The following is a 20,187-nucleotide window of genomic DNA, read 5'->3' as shown; positions in this document are numbered from 1 at the left end:
TGGAGCAGGAGAAAGGTGGGGTGCAGAACTCAAATTCTAGTAAGAAGACCAGACTTAATGGTCTGACTGAGACTGGAGGAACCCCAGAAAGCATGGCCCCTGGATTCTCTATCACACCAGAACTAAAACAATTTCCGAGGCCAACTCTTCAGACAGGGATTAGACTGGACTGTGGGACATAAGGTGATACTCGTGAGGAGTGTGCCTCTTAGCTCAAGTAGATCCAAGAGACTAAACGGGCAGCTTCTGTCCAGGGGTAAGATGGGAAGGCAGAGAGGGTTAGGAGCTGGTTGAATGGAATGAGGAATCAGGGGTGGAAGGGAGGAGTGTGCTGTCACAGTATGGGGAGAGCAATTAGGGTCACATAACAATGTATGTATAAATTTTTGTATGGGAAAAAATTAAAAAAAAAAAAAGATATTTCTCTCCCATCCCACTGCCCCTTTTACACCCAACAGTGTTAAGAGACTAGTGTTTTGCTGTGGCAAACATTTCTATGCCTTGCTGAAGCAAAGAGAATCTTTAGGGGCCAAGAAGCATGACTTTGCCATCATCCGAATAGAGGAACTGTGCCCTTTCCCATTGGATTCATTACAACAAGAGATGAGCAAATACACACATGTTAAAGGTAAGAGGTTGTTCTTGTTAGGGTTCTTTGGTTTTCATATATCTGAAACCTATTCAAATTAGTCCAAATGAAAAAGTTGTCAGTGTGAGCAGTGAGAGCTATTAGAAAATAGAACCTTATGTAATCTGAGGATATAAAAAAAAGTATCATTGGGAATCAAGGCACTCTGTCTCTGTGTCTCTCTTGGTGTCCCTCAGAGTCTCCCCTTCTCTCATCTAAAACAGTTAATTTCTTGAGGTTTGAGATAATAAACACTATACCATCAGTTATGAGAAATCCAGTAGAATTTTGTTAAAAGACAGGCCTTTTCAACAAATAAAGCTAGAATAATTTGGATATTCATATGCACCTTATATAGAAATTAATGCAAAATGGATCATAGACCTAAATGTATAATGTAAAACTATATGGCTTCTAGAAGAAAACAGGAGAAAATCTTTGTGACCTTGAATTAGGCAAATGTTCCAGATATGACAACCAAAAGCACAGTCCATAAAAGAAAAATTGAACTTTATCAAAATTAAAGACTTTTGTACTGTGAAAGGTATTGTTAAGAGAAAAAAAAGACAAGGTACAAGCATATTTGCAAATCACATATCTGACAAAGGACTATCCAGAATATTTTTAAAACTCCTAAAATTCAACATTAAGAAAACAAATAACCCAATTTAAAAACTGCATAAAAGATTTGAACAGGCACTTCACTACAGAAATGGATGGCAAATAAGCACATGAAAAGATATTCAGCATCATTAGTCATTAGGGAATTGCAAATTAAGCTACAATGAGATATGACTATGCACCAATTAAAATGGCTAAAATTAAGCATACACACACACGCACACACTGTATATTGACAATATCAAATGAGGGAATACAGAGGAGATGGATTTCTCATATCCTACTAATAGGAATGCAAAATGATCATCCACCCTGGAAAACAGTTTGGCAGCTTCATATAAAATTAGAGTTACCATATGACTCGGCAATGCCACTCCTAGGCATTAACCCTAGAAAACTTTTCTTTTATTGAGATGAAATTGACAAAACATAAAATTAAGTATTTTACAGTGATGAAAACTTTTTTCACACAAAAATCTGCATCTGAAAATTTATAAAGCTGCTTTATCCCTAATTGCTAAAAACTAGAAAGTACCAAAATATCCTTTAACCGGTGAATGAAAACAATCTGTGGTACATCCATACAATGACATATTATTCAGCAATAAAAAGGAATGAACTATTGCTACACACAACAACATGGATTTATCCCAACTGTATTTTGCTATCTCAAGGAAGCCAAACCCAAAAGGCTGCATATTATATGATTCTATTTATATGACCTTCTGGTAAATGCAAAACTGTAGGGACTGAGAAAAGATCAGTGGTAGGAGAAGCTGACTACAAAGGGATAGGATGGGGACTTTCGGGGGTTGATGGAACTCTTCCGTATCATGATTGTAGTGGTGGACATATGGCTATGTATACGCTTGTCAGAAAAAGACAAGCAACGCTGTGGCATTTTGGAAAGGCATATATTTGATTGAAATGCTATATGTATGTTGTATATGTTTCCTTGAGGCATATGTTTACTTGAGGTGCTGAAATGAACTTTCTTCTTTTATAGATTTTATTTGGAGTCAGGAGGAGCCTCAGAACATGGGTCCATGGTTTTTCGTTTCTCCAAGGTTTGAAAAACAACTGGCCTGCAAGGTAATGTCTCTCTCTCTTGCCCGCTTTCACAGTGTTGTACATGTGTGCCTGCATGAGTGTGTGTGTGTTGTTTCCTCTGTTTACTAACAAATGGATTTATCCTCATTACTAATCCGATTCTTTTCTTTAAAGATAAACAAATATAAAATCTACTTTTAGCCCATTCACTCAAAATAAAATGCTGAGAGTTTATCAAGCTGTATATGTGTACATATTAATATCGTATAAAAAAGTTGTTATTTTAAAAAAAGTAAAAGTCCTAACCTGCCTGCTACCTTTTCCACTAACCAACTCAGCAGGTCTTGACCTAAAGGTCAATATTCAAGCCCTAGAGAAGCAGGGTGATGAGCAGACTTGTTTTATAATATGGGACTAGAGACACCCACCAAGACACTCTTTCTGGTCCCGTCTACAAAGCTGGTGTACATGAAAGGCCACGTTCTTCCTGATTGTACTTTAGAAAGGGAAAAAAATTAGAAGAATAATCATGCTTCCGTTTATCTTTCTTTTCTGCTTTGATTAGAATTCAGGTCACTCATTGGATATTTGTTTGCTAGGCTCAAATCATTTTTACATGTAAGCAGTTCTAATTTAAAAAAATTCACAAATAAAACCAACTAATAGTTACGTTAAGACTTGATGAAATCCAGGAATTTATCTCTCTTTCTCATGCTTCGGATTTAGTTACTGGTTGTGACATATATTTCTCTCCAATCTAGTCTATGTAACTAATTATTTTCCAAAAGAGTGACTTATGTTTAAATAAGCTAAGAGGGACATATGCACCTCCTTGGGGGAGCTAAGCAGAGCTCTGATCAAGTCAAAATGTCATTTTATTTCTTCCCTGCTCCAATTATAGCTCCGTCTTGTAAGCCGACCCCCTTTGCCAGTACCCGCGGTAGGAATTGGCACAGTTCACTTGCAGCAACAAGAAGATGTTCTCACCAAGACCTTTGCTTGATGATGTTGTTTGAAGAAATACTACTTCCTTTTTAGACAGCTGTCACGCAAAGAAAGGCCTGCTTCCTCTACTTTCTTCCCCTTCCACTAGGTAACATTCAAAAGACTGTATTTCTCTAAGACATTGGAATTGATGAGGGCTATCTAATCTGGAATATGTGAAATGGCCAAGGGAAATGTTCGCCAATACAAGAATTCAATGAATAAACATTTACTTAAAGGTATAATAGTGTTATGTTTTATCTAGCTCTAAGTGAGGTATAGAACAAGTCATTATCCAGATTATTTCAGACTCTGCTCTTTGTAATTAATTGCATTATGACTAGGAAAAGTTCTTTAGCCTGAGTTTATAGGTACATACAGATTACCCCAACACTGACTTTCAATTTGTTTGATGCATGTCACTTCCATTAATTCTTTTTTCAAATTCCTCTGACTACCAGTATTTTCATTTTATGTAATCTCTGGTGCTGCTTTCCAGCCACTGTGAAAATTCTTCACCAAATGCTGTAGCAAAACTAGATTATTCCTGATTTGTGTTCTTCAAGATAGTTGTTTTACCCATTGTCCTTAAATATAGTTCTATTAAATAAAAATCCCTGAGTGTATGGTCTTCCAGCCGTAATATTATTAAGGAGTTTTAGCTATAATGAAATTGATTTGTGGTCTATTTTACTATATCTTTTTTTTTTTCTTCTTCTCAAATTGTTGTTGCAGTCACATCTTAGTATTTTTAACTGACTTTGGGTGTCTGATATGGGGATTTCAGCCTCCAAAAGTCCCTGCTGCAGTATGATGTCTATTTGTAGTGTGTAAACAAAGAGCACTTTAACTTTGACAGAGCAAACTTCCCAACACTAGGCGCCTGGGGACTTCTAGAGGTCATCGACCTATTGCCTCAGTCTAAAATTAGAACTAATAGCATGAAACAGTGTCGCTCCACTTGATTTTGTGCTATGGAGGCTCTACCATTCTTACATCATAACACTATTTCTCTCAGAAATGATGGGGGAAACACCAGGGGACTGGAATGAGCCCATGCCCTCTCCACTTTTACTGGCAACTCATGGTGTCTTTCAGAATCAATGTATATGCTGGTCTTGCCATAGCAGTAGATTCATGATTTACATCTTGAATGTAGTTAAGCATTAGTACATTGATCGAACATTTCCATAACATTCACATCCATTTTATTTCTATATACCTTAATGCTTGTAACTTAATGCCAATTATGTAAATCAGTAAAATTACAAAGATCTATTATATGAGAATGGTTATCAATGTTGTATATTTAACTAGAAAAAAATAAAAGTAGAATGTCATGTTTTTCAGAGCTCTTGGTTCTTAAAAGACTTCAAAAAGTCTAGGCACAAAATGAGATAGAAGACCAGTTTTTGTTTCCTTTTTTAAATTTAGATCTTTCCAAATTTCTCCCTGACTTTACACCTCACAAGTCTGTCTGTAGTTTCTTGTTACATCTTACCCAACTTGAACCATGAAATGGGTTTTCTGTCACTTTAACCTTCTTACTCAGAGTTCTTACTGCAAAATGGGTCAGCATTTTGAATTACCTTGCAGGAAGGAACCATTTGAAGAATTTCAAATCAAACACTGTTTCACTTTTTTCTTCTTTACTTCTCTTAAAACTTGATAATGTGATATTTGTATCCCATATTATATATGTGTGTGTGTATATATATATATATGCCAAATTCATGTTCACTGAAGAATAGAGTTTAAATTGAATATTCAGTGAAAGGAAATATTAGCAACCATGAAAATACTTGTTTTGTCTAAAATGATATTTTTAGTAAAATAAAAATTTCTCCCTTGTAAGAACCATTTGCTCAATTTCCCTTTGTTTTCCACAAGACATACTTTTTGGGAGAAATATTCCAAAGCATAGACTTCTTCCATCTATTACTTTTGAAATGTTAACTATTTTTGGTAATCCCTTGACTGGCAATAGGAACAACATCGCTTTTACAAAATTGAGGAAATAAGGTTTAAGGACATTAGGAGTTGCACAGGAAGGAGGTCACTGATTAGGAATCAAGACTTCGGGGTGTTAAGGTTCCAAACGCTTCACCTACACGTCTCTTGGATGTACTTGGACGTTTAATTTCTATCTTTATCATCTCATGGGGTCCAGGCTAAAATTATCATTTTTTGGGAAATTTGGACAAAATGTTTAAATCCTCAATATTTATAACACACTACTGCATAAATAAATAACTCCTAAATTACTCTATGGAAATAATTTTCATTTAAATCCAATAAGGCACAATCTAAACTGACTATTATTTCCCCACTGCCACTGTATTTTTTCCCCACTGTAAAGTCAATTAATTTTAGGAAAATTTTATTAAAAGTATTTGTTTCCTTGAGCCTTCTCTGTTTCATGTGGAGCATCAACTATAATTGAACGAAAGCAAGAAATGACCCTGTAATAGAATGGTGTTTCATCAATAAATATTTCATTGGACTCCTACTACATATATGACATTGTTCTAAACATTAGAAACACAAAGAAGTAAAAGATAAAATGGGTCACCCCCTGTCCGCAATAGACTAACAATCTAATTGAGAAGACAAAGCATTTTTCATGTAGAGAAATTCTTTTGTTGGATGGGCTAAACCAAGGTGGGAGGTCAAGGTAGAGTGATATTCCTGATAGATATAGATTAAGTGTCATATTGTGGTTATTCAAGGAAGAGTCCTGGGTAGCATGCAATCACCTCATATGCATGCAAAAACTGGACAATAAATAAGGAAGACCAAAGAAGAATTGACGCCTTTGAATTACGGTGTTGGTGAAGAATATTGACTATACCATGGACTGCTAAAAGAATGAACAAGTCTGTCTTGGAAGAAGTAAAGACAGAGTGCTCCTTGGAAGGCAAGGATGGCAAGACTTTGTCTCATGTACTTCAGACATATTATCAGGAGGGACCAGTCCCTGGAAACAGACATCATGCTTGGTCAGCAAATAAGAGGAAGATCCTCAACGAGATGGATTGACACAGTGGCTGCAACAATGGGCTCAAACATAGCAACAACTGTAAGGATGGCACAAGACTGGGCAGTGTTTTGTTCTGTTGTGCAGAACAACAGCAGCATGTAGTAGTGGAAACACGGAAGAATCCAGAGTATGAAACCTTATTCCTAGGCTCTTTCTTGAAACATGGAGCTATCCCAGAAATAGTAAAGAGAGGTATAGGCTACTCTTTCCCTTCTGTCAATTAGATGTTCAACTTGGTGCATCTTTATTGAAAGTATATTGTATTCATAAAATTAGCTCACAGTCAAAACTATATTTAAGTCAATCATTTGCAGGTTATTCTAGATAATACAAAGACTAATAAGCCCCTTCCTGCCATCTAGAAGTTTATAGTGTAGTAAACAAACAAAAAACTGAAACCAAATCAGTTGCCATCCTAGTGGAGGTTAAACAAGTATGAAAATTACTAATACAGAGTAAGGTAAGGATGAGTTGAAAGGATGGGAGATTATGACTGTGGCAGATTGTATTTTCCAAAAATGGCCACAACATCAGTCCCATATACTTTTCCAAAATCTTGCCACACCCCCTAGAGGTGGAGTCTATTTCTTATTTTGAAATTGAGCAGGCCTTTGTGGCTGCTTCTGTTAGTGCAATGCAGTGAAAGTGATGTTGGGTAACTTTCAAGGACATCCTTTGGCACCCAGCTACCGTGTTGTGAGGAAGCCCAGCCACATGGGGAAGCCACCTGCAGGTGTTCAAATGGACAGCTTCAGCTAAGGTCTTAACTGACAGCCAGCATTAAATGCATTCAGACGATTCAAGTCCTCCACACCCCCCCCAGCCTTGGAGCTACCCTAGCTGACTCCAAGTGGAACAACACCTGTGCAAGCCCAGCCTAAATTGCCTCTCCCCTAGATATATACATGCATATTTTGCTCCATTGTTGGACAAAGATCTAAGCATTAGAACAGATCACTGGATTTGATGATAATAGGTCATTAGTTACCTTTGAAATATGTTTCAGCAGACGTTAGAAATTAGATTGCAGGGGTTTGACGTATGAAGTTTGAGGGTCTACTATGTATCAATTTCTTAGGTTTTTTTTCCACACCTGTAGGTAGATGTTGTCCTTATTTTACCTATATAGCTCAGAAAGATTAATTGCCCAAAGCCAAACAATCAGTAAGCAGCAGAGGAGGAATTAAAATGTAGGGCTATCTAATTTGTAAGACCGTGCTTTCCCTTACACCATGCTGTCACAAGGGTATAAACGGCGACTAGTGTATATAGCAATATTAGAGACAGAACAGTGGCTTCAGGAAACTGTTAAACAGGAGGAGGCATAAAATCCTCTGTATCTTGAAGATGGAGGAGCATAATTAATAGATGAGAGAGAGTTCATAAGCTATTAACTACAGACAATATGTCAAGTCAAAAAAAAAAAAAAACAAAACTCGGAAAGGTTACAAGATGGAATCAAATAAAAAGGCCGGTACGATCATGCTTGCTGTCAGGGCCGCACAGCTCCCGGTCTCGGAGGAGCCCCGAGCCCCACACTCCTCCATGGGCTGTGGGCGCCACTGCGGCTGCCACATAGGCCCTGCATCCTGAACCGCCCCCGCCTGGCGGCACCGGAATCGCGGCCTCCCCTGCCGGGGGCGCCCAGAAATCCAGGGTCGGATGCGGCCATTTCTTTACACTGAGTTTCGAAACGTGCCTCAAGAAACGAAAAGCTTGGGCCACTACGGCCTCTTATAGGACGGAGACCTTCACGGGTTCCAAACCCCCCAGCCCGAATGAAACAGGTCAACATGCAACGGTTATCCTAGCCTCAGCCGGCAACCAGACAACTCGAAGACCGGGGCAGGCAACCCCTTCGCGCAGCAAAGGCGGGGCCAGCCAGCCGCCCTGAGCCCGCCCTCACCGCTGCACCGGCGGTGACCATGGCAACGGAGAGGACTTCCGTCCAGAGGCCGACGGCCAAAGGCTGAGCCTGGGTTTGGGGGCGGGCCAAAACTGGGCAGCCGCCCGGGTCACGTGACGTGGGGCGGAGCCTACGCGGGGCCGAACTGAACGCGTCAGGAGCCGGCGCCGAGGCCCAGGTGGCAGGACTCGAAAGAAGGGAGCGCCGAGGCCGCTGTTCCCTGCCGGCCCTCCCCAGCTGCCACCATGGGGAGTAAGTATCGCGGACGATGCCAGATCCAGAGGGTGTGTGAGCGGGGAAGCGGAGTTCTCGCCCGGGGTTTGGGTCCCGACAGAGCTGAGGGCGGGTGGCACGGTGTTGCCCAGCCTGCGGGCCGAGGATGCGCAGGCCGGCCGGACCGCTGCGGAGGGGGCGGGGCGGGGGCCTCCAGCGAGGCTCCTGCAGCGGTGCGAAGCCTTGGCCGGGCCGACGTCGCAGACCGTGACCCGGAGGCCCGGGGTCTGTGCGCGATAGGTGGCGAGGAGCGGAGGATGGCTCGTGGTGGCCATTAGTTTTGGGGGCGGGAAGTTAGGGAGCCGAGCTAAACCTGGACCACTTTTAATTTTTTAGGAGCTTATTTGGTAGCTTGTATTTCTATTAACTAATCTCTTTTTCTTGCCATGCTAGTTGTGATGGCTAAGGCTCCCCGACTCGTTTAATTAAAAAAAAGTGATACATGAAATATATGTTAGAGGAGGAAAGGAGTGCGATTGGTAGCATGGAGTTTTTTTTTAAATTTTTATTTCTGTAGCGTTTACTGGAAAGTTACTGTGTGTAAGGTTGTATAAGCCCTACGACTAGGGACCTTGTATTATAGGGATCTTTTGAGGCCTGTCCCCCAAACACTCACCACCACATACATACAGTACTTACATAGCTATTCAGATGTTTGCTGGGTAAATGGATAACTACATACTCAAGCAGTGCACCGTTGGCCAACTAGTGGACATTTGGAGGAAGTTGAAAAGGAAGTAGAGGAGACTCCTGGCCTTGAATTTACAGTATAATGGATAAAATTCTGCAACACAAGAATACGCAGGAGGCAGACAGAAGCATTGCTTGAACATTGAGTACCCCAGCACAGATGATCAAGAAATCTAGGAGAGTGGCTTGGATTGAGGTGGGAAAGAAAAGGATTCTGGGAAGTTTCCTGACGTGAATGATACTTGTTTTGCGCTAGAGATCAGTGCTTTTGTAATTCAGAGGTACAGGTTTATTTTCCAAATAGCCCATGAGAATTGCTGAATTCTTCTATTAAACATCAGTGACTGTCATCATTTTGAGAGGTTTTATAAAAAGATAAGGAGCCCTGGTGCTGAAGTGGTTAAGCACTGGGCTGGTAACCAAAAGATTGGTGGTTCAAACCCACTGCCGCTCCATGGGAGAAAGATGTGGCCGTCTGCTTCTGTAGCGATTACAGCCTTGGAAATCCTATGGGGCAGTTTTGCTCTTTCCTGTAGGGTCGCTATGAGTATGAAACAACAACCAGTTTGGTTTTATAAAAAGATAGTATAATCAACTTTCATCTAACTGTGGAAATGTAATTAATCATGCCAGTTTTAAAACAACATCAAGATGTTAGTAAACAGAATCCATTGTGTATAGAGGAAGATGATCATATCTAATAGCTAGCTGTGGCTTCTTGTGTTTCTGTGTGTTACCGACTACTGGCAAAGGACCAACCCTTGAGAGATTATCATCTTCATCCTCCAGTTCTCTGGAAGGATTTGACTTAAACCTTGCCAGAAGGTAGTTCTCTAACCTGTTCTTAAAGAACCTTGGTTTCTCTTTTATATACTGTAAGAGTTGTTTTGGAAAACAATACTTATGAAATATAATTGTTCCCTGGGCTGATTATTGTAAATAAACAAGTACTTTGAGATTATTAAGTGGGAGAAAAACCAAGCAATATTAAAATGTGGCTTAACAAAATGAAATAGAGATTATATACTTTAAAAGGTTATCTATATTTTCAGTGGAGAATGGCATTCTCCTTTATTCCTCCTCTGAGATCTCTTATTTTCTTTTATAATGCAGTGTTTTGTGAGTATAATCCAGTCCAGTCGCCATCCAGTTGATTCCACCAATGTGGGTGCCATAGTAGACTACGTTTGCTCTGTTTTTTGACTTAGTGGTTATGCTCTTTGAGTAATTCTTTTACACACACACAGACACACAGACACACACACACGTTGGATACAAGCATGGGGAGGCAGAGTCATGGTAAATGGATACTTATATTATTTTGCTTCTACTGACTAGCCCTCAGTCTTTTTGGGTTCTTTTCTCCCTTGAATTATTTCTCTTCTCTTATGTATTCATTTGTAATGGAGAGTCTCATAAGTAACTAATTTGGGGTTGGGTTGGAGTGGGATGGGGATGAGGTTGATGGCCATTAAAAGTTAGAAAGCATTTATATTTGATTCTGTAAAAAGATACATCTCTTTTTTTAAAACTTTGTAATAGGATCATTTATTCTTTTTATTTTTAACAGTCAAATTTTTAGAAGTTATCAAGCCTTTCTGTGCAGTTCTACCAGAAATTCAGAAACCTGAAAGGAAAGTAAGTATAATATTTTAGTAATATAAAAGGTAGTTAAATGACATATCATGCTAAAAAAAACAAGGTTTATTTACTCCCCCTAACCCCCCCTTTTTTTGGAGCCCTAGTGGCACAGTGGTTAAGAGCTATGGTGAACTATGGCTGCTAACCAAAAGGTCAGCAGTTTGAATCCACCAGCAGCTCCTTGGAAACTCTATGGGGCAGTTTTGCTCTGTCCTATAGGGTCACTATGAGTCAGAATTGACTTGATGGCAGTGGGTTTGTTTTTTTCATTTGAATTCTTTTTTGGTTATAATTGGAAAAATATTACATGCTCATAAAGCTAGTATAGACCTGTTTAAGTCTAGATAGGTTAGCTTATGGTTTCAAAAATGACTGTTCTTTAAGTTGTAATATTTCCAAACCAAATATGTCTTTGGCCTGTGTGTTAGTTAAAATATAGTTTATAATCCATTGCTGTTGAGTCAGTTGTGACTCATAGTGACCCTACAGGACAGAATAGAACTGCCCCAAAGGGTTTGCAAGGCTGTAGTCTTATAGAAGCAGATTGTCACATCTTTATCCTGTGGAGCGGCTGGTGGGTTTCAACTGCTAACCTTTTGGTTAGCAGCTGAGCACTTAACCACTGTGCTACCAGGGCTTCTTAAGATATAGCCTATAATCCAATCAAACCCACTGCCATCAAGTCCATTTTGACTAAGAGCAGCCCAATAGGACAGGGTAGGACTGCCCCATAGGGTTTCCAAGGCTGTAAATCTTTACGGAGCGGCTGGTGGGTTCAAACCTCCGACCTTTGGGTTAGCAGCCCAGTGCTTTAACCACTGCACCACCGGGGCTCCCGATACAGTCTGTAGTGATCCTTTATGATTCCTGTAGTACAGGGTGCATTGTACTTGCTGATGATGTGATCCACTGGACTCTAAATGACCCAGTCTGTCGGATAGATGAGTACAGCTGTTTTAAATAAATGAATTGCAGTTGTGCAAGTTTGTACCTCAGTTCTTGATCCACTTAATGGAAAGAATAATGATGGAAATGCATTCAGAAGATACTGTGACTGGATCAAATAATTCTTGTGTCATTGTGCACTTTTGGAGCTAAGGTATTTAAATTCCAGATATGTTTTTAATCGCAAACTGGTCAGTTCCCAGACATTCCTTTTCTGCAGTACTTTTGATTTCTCAGAAACTAACAGGAATAGAGACATAGAAAGATACGTAAAGCTTTTAAACTTACTATTTTATTTAGAAGTATATTTCTTCTTTATTGCTTTGAGATTATAAAAATAGTTACTGCAGGTACATTTAAGGCATCTTAAGAAACTGGAGCTTTTCATGTTCTATGAAATATCCAGTAATAGAATAGTATTACAGGCAGTCCTAGCTGCATGGTACATAGGTGAACTGGGTCTTACTTTGCATCCATTTCAGTTTCAGTTGGTATCTTACTGTAATGAGTGAGGACTGCCTGTATTTAAATTATTTTTAGAAAAGTTAAGAAAATTATTCTGGAAAAGTTCTGCTGTTTTAACTGCTACTAACTAGGGTGAAAGGGCTAGGTTAAGAATAAATAATAGGACAATATGATGATGGGAGAATGTTGGTTATGATTTAATGTCTTTTGCTTTATATTTTCTAGTTCTTGGTTTTGATGATCTTGATTGGTTCTTTATACAGATTCAGTTTAGAGAGAAGGTACTGTGGACTGCTATAACTCTCTTCATTTTCTTAGTGTGTTGTCAGGTATGTAACTATATTATCTAAATGGCTGTACATTTGTTCTGAGGTTTTGGTGGGTTAAAATTTGAAAAAAATTATTTTCATTAAAATAAATATATGGAAATATATTCAGCATTATTATTCTTTTTAATCTGAGCTATTTTAATAGTGAAAATGGTTATCTTGTTCTCTACTGTGTATTCATTTTTGGTTTACTAGTGAGGTTGAACATTTTTAGTTTTCAACTTTCCCATTTTTCTCTTGTTTTTCTTACTCATTTAGAACAGCTTCTTATATATAAAGGTGCCAAAACCTTTGCCATATATTACAAATATTTTTCCAGTTTGTTTGCCTTTTGTCATGTTGCAAATAGCATGTATTAATATAAAAATCCCAAGAAGCCAATATTTAGAAACTCTGTGATATATAGTGTTTATAATTTAATAAAGTTCAATTATACTTTTTAATCAGATTTTGCAGAGAGATTAAATTCATGAAATGAAGATAAAATGTGAGCTGCCTGTGTCACAGGGTACCAAAATACAGATAAGGAGCTTTTTAAAACGTATTTTACACTAGGAAACAGTAAAACAGATCAGGTACACAATGTGGAGAAGCGCCAAATAGATTTTCTTTTTGACGGATGAAATGATTAGATCGTTTAATTGTGCTTAGTTCAATTCCCTCCCCTCCCCCCCTTTTCCTGGATAGTTAGGAAGAGAGAAATACAAAATAAAAAAGAACAATCATCCCTGTGTTTACCATCTATTTTTAACATCTTGGAAATTTCCCTCTTTTCCATTAAAAACAACAACAACTTCATTGAGCTGTGATTTACAAACAATAAAGTGCCCCCATTTTTAAAATGCACATTTTGAAGAGTTTTGTCAAATGTATCCATCCAGGAAACCACTACCTCCGTGGATATAGGAAATTTCCATCACTCCAGAAAGTTCCCTATGTCCTTTCGCAATCAGTCTTCACCTCATCCCCAAGCCAACCACAGATCTTTTTCTTTGACTAAAATTAGATTTGTCTTTTCCATTGTGCATTAAATAGAATCAGATAGTATATACTCTTTAATGTCTGCCCTCCTTTCTCTACATCAGTAATTTATTTCTTTTTATTTCTGAGTAGTACTGTACTATATGCATATATCACAGTTTGTACATCCATTTACCTGTTGTTAGACATTTGGGATGTTTCCAAATTTTGGTAGTAAATAGTGAAGCTACTATGAACATTCATTTACAAGTCTTTGTGTGGACATTTATTTTCATTTCTCTTGGGCGAATATCTAAGTGTGGAATTTCTGGGTCGTATGGTAAATGTATGTTTAACTTTATTAGAAACTGTCAAACTGTTCTCTAAGCAATTGCCCCATTTTTTATTCCCCTCAGTAATGTATGGGAGTTCTAGTTGCTCTGCATCCTTGTCAGCACTTGGTATTGTTGATCGTTTTAGTATTAACCGTTCTAATGACTGCGATTTTGCATTTCCCTGATAAATGATATCGAGCAACCTTTTATGTAATTGTTGGGTATTTGTTTATCATCGGTAAAGTGTCTTTTCAGATCTTTTGCCCATTTAAAAAAATTAGATTGTCTTATTGAATTATAAGTGTTTTTTATATTTTTTAGCTACAAGTCCTGTGTCAGCTGTATCGTGAATATTTTCTCCCACTCTGTGGCTTGTCTTTTCATTTTCTTAATGATGTTTTTGAGGAGTAGAAGTTTTCAGTTTTGATGTTCAGTTTATTATTTTTTTCCTCTGATACTTCATGGTTTTTGTGTCTATCTAAGAAATGTTTGCCTGCCCTAACATTGTGAAGATTTTCTCCTGTTTCCTTCTAAACATTTTGTAGTTTTGCCTTGTGTGTTTTGATTTATGATCTATTCCAAGTTAGTTTTTGTGTTTGCCATGAGGTAAGGATTGAGATTTGTTTTTTCTGCATGGATATACAGTTGTTCCAGCACCACCTGTAGAAAAGGCTATCCTTTTCCCATTGAATTACCTTGACATCTTCGTTGAAAATCAGTTCTGTACTTTCTGTTCCGTTCCATTGATCTATATGTCTGTCCTTTTTTTAAACCACACTGTTTTTGATTACTGTAGTTTTATAACAAGTCCTGCAATCAGGTCATTAAAGTCTTTTAACTTTATTCTTTTTTCAAAATTATTTTGGCTATTCTAGCTACTTCTTTTTTCCATATAAATTTTTTGAATCAGCTTGTCAGTTTCTACAAGAAAGCTGGCTGTGATTATGATTTGGATTACTTTGAATCTGTAGATCAGTTTAGAGAAAATTATAGACTTGACAGTATTGAATTTTCTAATCCAGCTGTCAGCAAACTTTTTTCTCTGAAGGGTCAGATCGTAAATATTTTAGCCTTTGATGCCATAACCTAAGAAGAACAAAATCTAACTCAAGGAAAAGAATGACAGAACAATTTATGCATTTTATGTTACTTTATTACCACCACCACCCCACACACCCCCACCCCCGCCCCGTGATCGGTTTACATAGTTGTTGTTGAACTGTATTTTTGTCTTTTTCATGCTTAGGCAGCTCTGCTCTGTGTGGGTGATTTCTTGACTTTTCTTCCACTGAATCGCAAACAGGTTTATTTTCCACTCGTAGCCAGATTAAGAGTTTAGTGTTTCTCTCCTGTTCTATCCAGTTTTGTTTGATGAGTAGGGAAGGAAAACCCTTCTGAGATAAATGCAGTAAATGATGAAACCTGGTCTGTGCTCTTTCTTCTTAGATTTTTGTTAAATGTGTATGTGACGGTTCTCACCACCTGATTGGGGAAGGCTATATTTCATTCCAGACCTCAGATCCGTCCCCAGTTACAATTCAGTGCAGCTCTGTAATCTTCAGTTCCATCAGAGAAAGTCAGCCCTGGCTTTTCATCCATTTCTTCCCAGCTCCTGTTTCTACTCCCTCATAGCCAAAACAAGGAAAAGATAAGGATATCTATGCAGGTTACTTTTTCTTCAGATTTGGAATGTTACTGAGGATTCTATTGACTTCCCAGTGTGGTGGTGAGGAGTAGCTTCGTAATGAGTCGCTTTACTACTTAATTGTCTGGTTTTCCCCCCATGACAACCAGTCTTTGAAGTTTTGTTTGGCTTCTTTATGATCCCCCCCCCTTTTTTTTTTTCATTTTTGTTAGCTATTTTACCTTTTCTTAAAAATGTACTTCATTATGTAGCAGGGGAAGGAAATGTAATGTAATTGCAACTTGCCATGTTAACCTGATAACATCTTGTTTGGTTTTCAGATCCCACTGCTTTTGGAAATCTCTAGTGATGATTTTCTGTTTGTCTATCTGATTAGTTCAACATTTCCATTAAAGTATGGAATTCTTTGTTTCTCCAAAGTGCTGTACTGTGTTTTGTCAAGTTGAAACCTGTTATTATATGTATTATAGTATAAACTTTGAACTCTTTTCAGCTGACAGATTCATAGAAAATAGCTCCTGTTGCTGCCTAACTGTTGTTGCTCACCATCCTGTAGCTGTGGAATTTATTAAGAGAAATAAAATTAGAAAATGATTTTCATAATCCTAGTGACTGCAGGAAAGGAGGGCATATCATTATTTAGGGGAGGTAGGCTGACTTTGTTCAAAGTCCCACAGAGCATCTAACCGTGGAGGCAGTGGCTGTCTCTGTTAGACATAATTAAGGAAAGTAATTTGAGTGATTAACCTCTTTCCCACTTAGAGAATATTTTGATATGAGCTATCCTATCGTGCTAATGGGTTTTTACACAATAATTTTCTTACTCCCTATCCCTCACTTGAGCTGAAGAGTATCTACAGCTATAGGGTGTACATAAAATATCCATGCTTCTTGCTTCACCAGTTTTGCAACCCAGCTAGTCAATTCAGACATCCAGAGAGGTTTAAGTTGACCAAGTGGTTGTTTAAAATTCCAGGCAGGATCTTAGAGAAAGTGTTTGAAATTGGAAATGTATTTTTTTTGTGTGTCTGATCCCTACGTAGTAGGGAAGGAGTTATGACCAAGTGCTGTATCTTAAACATGGGTCATGTAATAGGAAGAAATCTGAAGCTCCCCCCCCCAATTAAAAAGTAATATTTGCTCATTGTTGAAAATTTGATAAATACTGAATGGAATAAAAAAGAAAAAGTCAACCATAATCCCACCTCCACTCTGTTCAAGATTTTTAAAAATATTTACTTGGAGTTTTATTTTCTACGTGTAGTTTTACAATGTTTGTATTTTCCTTTATTTATACAATTTTATACCTTTCTTTTTATACCAGGGTTTCTCAGTAGTGGCACTATTGACATATTTATTTTGGGGGGCTGTCCTGTGTCTTGTAGGATTTATAGCAGCATCTCTGACCTCTGCCTGCTAGATGCCAGTAGCAACCTTTCTCCAAGTTGTGACAACCAAAGATGTCTCCAGACATTGGCAAATGTCCTCTGGGGGCAAAATCGACCCTAGTTGAGAACTACTATTTTATATTTAACATTATAAACACTCATAATTTTTAGTGACTGCATAGTCTTCCATTTTATATATCATCTTCAGTTTCATGTCTAGGAGTGTGACCTTTGCTGTCTTTAGTACCCATAGCTTTGTAAAATTATTCTATGATTAGAAAGATATCACATCCTATGATATATTGATATCCTATCTTATAATCTATTGATAGGAGTATTTACTAGTAAAATGCAGTAAGTAATAATTTCTGTTTTTATTTTCATTAAAGAACTTACACTTAAAGATATGTTTGTTTTTGTTGTAGAACATAAGAAGCTTTTCCCCCTTACTATTCTAAACATTAAGTGAATGCATTGTAAATTAAGTATAAACTTCATATGTATTTTTATAAAGGATTTTATGTAATAATTATAGATACCACTCTTTGGAATCATGTCATCAGATTCTGCAGATCCTTTCTACTGGATGAGAGTTATTCTTGCATCCAACAGAGGTAGGTATTCTTTTGTTGGTTTTTGCCTTCCACACTGCTGCTGGCATCAAATAGATCTAAAAGTGTGTATTAACCATTTTTTAATGTCTACAGGGAGAGAGAGGATATGAGAAAGGAAACGCATTGCCTAGGAAGAGACACCAACATGTAAATTTTACAACGCAGTGTATTTATTGTAGGAAGAGAAATATGTACAGAGTATTAGAGATACTCCAGAGAATGGAGTGATTTTCAAGCACTGCCTAGAGCTTTGGTTCTCAGCCCTTTTATGGATCATGTTTCCTTTGAGAATCTAATTAAATTTTTGTGTATTCTCCCTGGAAAAATGTATGTACACACATATACAGTGCAAATTTTGCATAAAATTTCAAGAGATTCATGGACCCTGTGAAGTCTATCCTTTTTTTTTTTTCCCCCATGAGACCAAGAAACCCTGGTCTGCAGTGTCAGAGAGGAGATGGTACCTGAACAGCACTTTGAATTGAAATTCAGTATATGGAATGATAGGAGAAAGGGCGTTCCATACAGAGGAAAGCCTGGGCTAAGGCGGAAATGCATAATAATAGCATGATGTAGTCTGGTTAATTTTTTTTTTTTTTGAGAGTTTGCCTTTTGTTAAACATGTTACAAAAGGGATTTAGTCAAAAAGACCAAAGCCCGTGTCATCATCAGACTCTTTAGAGTCTTCTTTCTTTGCTTCCAAAAATATGGAGTGCTTCACGAATTTGTGTGTCATCCTTGCACAGGGGCCATGCTGATCTTCTCTATATCGTTCTAATTTTAGTCTCTGTGCTGCCAAAGCGAGCACTAGTCTGGTAAATTTTGAGTGGAGAGTGCTGATAAATGCGGCTAAAGAGGAAGGGAGGGGCTGGATCATGAGGTTTGTTGCATGTAAGGAAGAGGGAAAACCAAAAACCAAACCCCTTGCCATGGAGTTGATTCTGAGTCATAGTGACACTATAGGATAGGATAGAGTAGAACTGCACCCATAGGGTTTCCAAGGTGGATTCGAACTGCTGACCTTTTTTTTTTGACTGAACAATTGTGAATTTCTTATTTATTTTTTTACTGTTGTGGTTTAAGTGAAAGTTTACATTTCAAGTTAGTCTTTCATACAAAAATTTATACATACATTGTTATGTGACCCTAATTGCTCTCCCTATACTGTGACGGCACACTCCAGCTTTCAACCCCTGATTTCCCGTGTCCATTCAACCAGCTTCTAACCGTCTCTGCCTCCTCATCTCACCTCCGGACAGGAGCTGCCCGTTTAGTCTCATGTATCTACTTGAACTTAGAAGCACACTCTTCACGAGTATCATTTAATGTCCCACAGTCCAGTCCAATCTTTGTCTGAAGAGTTGGCCTTGGGAATTGTTTTAGTTCTGGGTTGACAGAAAGTACAGGGGCTGTGCTTTCTGTGGTTCCTCCAGTCTCAGACAGACTGTTAAGTCTGGTCTTTTTATTAGAATTTGAGTTCTGCACCCCACCTTTCTCCTGCTCCATCAGGGACTCTGTTGTGTTCCCTATCAGGGCAGTCATTGGTGGTAGCCGGGCACCATCTAGTTCTGGTCTCAGGCTGATGAAGTCTCTGGTTTATGTGGCCTTTCTGTCTCTTGGTGAACTGCCGACCTTTTGGTCAGCAGCCGAGCTCTTAACCACTGTGCCACCAGGGCTGTGCTTATTTTTTTTTCTGAAACACTTTAAATAGTTGGTAGGTATTTTTTGGCAGTTTTTTAGATTATGAAAGTATTATTGGTTTATTAAAAAATGCATCAGATTGTAGCATCTGGGGTCTTAAAAGCTAGGGAGCAGCCATCTAAGATACATCAGTTGGTCCCAACCCCCCTGGAGCAAAGGAGAATGAAGAACACCAAAGACACAAGGAAAATATTAGCCCAACAGATAGCAAGGGCCACATAAACCAGAGACTCCATCAGCCTGAGACCAGAAGAACTAGATGGTGCCCAGCTACCACCAATGACTGCCTCGACAGAGAGTTCCTGATGGAGCAGGAGAAAAGTAGGGTGCAGAACTCAAATTCTAGAAGAAGACCAGACTTAATGGTCTGACTGAGACTGGAGGGACCCTGGAAGACATGGCTCCTGGACTCTGTGTTAGCCCAGAACTGAAACCATTCCTGAAGCCAACTCTTCAGACAAAGATTAGACTGGACTATGAGACATAAAATGATACTTGTGAAGAGCGTGCTTCTTAGCTCAAGTAGGTAAATGAGACTAAATGGGCAGCTACTGTACGGAGGTGAGATGAGAAAGCAGACAGGGTCAGGAGCTGGTTGAATGGACACAGGAAATCCAGGGTGGAAAGGAGGAGTGTGCTGTCACATTATAGGGAGAGGAACTAGGTCACATAAAAATGTGAATATAAATTTTTGTGTGAGAAACTAAAACTGTAAACTTTCACTTAAAGCACAGTAAAAAAAATGCATCATGTTTATATAAGGTTTAGATAAAACTGAAAACAAAAAGTTTCAGTTCTCAAGGATAACTCCTGGGAAGTTAATAGATTAGTGTATGCTCATCCAGATTTTTTTTGTGTCTACATTCACATATATAAGTTTACATATCTTGTGTTAGTCATCTAGTGCTGCTATAACAGAAATACCACAAGTGGATGGCTTTAACAAAGAGAAGTTTATTTCCTTACAGTAAA

General features: G+C 38.4%; 2 protein-coding genes and 1 non-coding gene across 4 annotated transcripts in view; 2 read left to right on the top strand and 1 right to left on the bottom strand.

Moving 5' to 3' along the window:
* DHTKD1 (dehydrogenase E1 and transketolase domain containing 1) overlaps positions 1-3,338 on the top strand; it is a 75,036-nt gene extending 71,698 nt beyond the window's left edge. Inside the window, exons 15-17 of the mRNA XM_004379687.1 lie at positions 459-628; positions 2,256-2,341; positions 3,201-3,338. Of these exons, the coding sequence (XP_004379744.1) occupies positions 459-628; positions 2,256-2,341; positions 3,201-3,302 (358 nt within the window). The 3' untranslated portion in view covers positions 3,303-3,338. The remainder of the gene's footprint in view (positions 1-458; positions 629-2,255; positions 2,342-3,200) is intronic.
* A 5,018-nt stretch (positions 3,339-8,356) lies between these two features.
* The window catches only part of SEC61A2 (SEC61 translocon subunit alpha 2), a 30,332-nt gene continuing 18,501 nt past the window's right edge, over positions 8,357-20,187 (top strand). The window contains exons 1-4 of one of the 2 annotated variants that reach the window (XM_023734368.1): positions 8,357-8,481; positions 10,763-10,830; positions 12,507-12,572; positions 17,436-17,514. In XM_023734368.1, coding sequence (XP_023590136.1) covers positions 8,475-8,481; positions 10,763-10,830; positions 12,507-12,572; positions 17,436-17,514 — 220 coding nt within the window. In that variant the 5' untranslated portion in view covers positions 8,357-8,474. Of the gene's footprint in view, positions 8,482-9,697; positions 10,492-10,762; positions 10,831-12,506; positions 12,573-17,435; positions 17,515-20,187 lie in introns of those variants that run through there. The other variant, XM_023734369.1, reaches the window with a different exon arrangement.
* On the bottom strand, positions 18,216-18,322 carry LOC111821139 (U6 spliceosomal RNA). The gene has a single exon (XR_002824602.1). It is a non-coding gene; the product is annotated as a U6 spliceosomal RNA (small nuclear RNA).

This window comes from Trichechus manatus, unplaced genomic scaffold (assembly GCF_000243295.1).
Source record: "Trichechus manatus latirostris isolate Lorelei unplaced genomic scaffold, TriManLat1.0 scaffold00067, whole genome shotgun sequence".
Lineage (NCBI taxonomy): Eukaryota > Metazoa > Chordata > Mammalia > Sirenia > Trichechidae > Trichechus > Trichechus manatus.
This window is presented reverse-complemented; position numbering and strand designations above follow the sequence as displayed.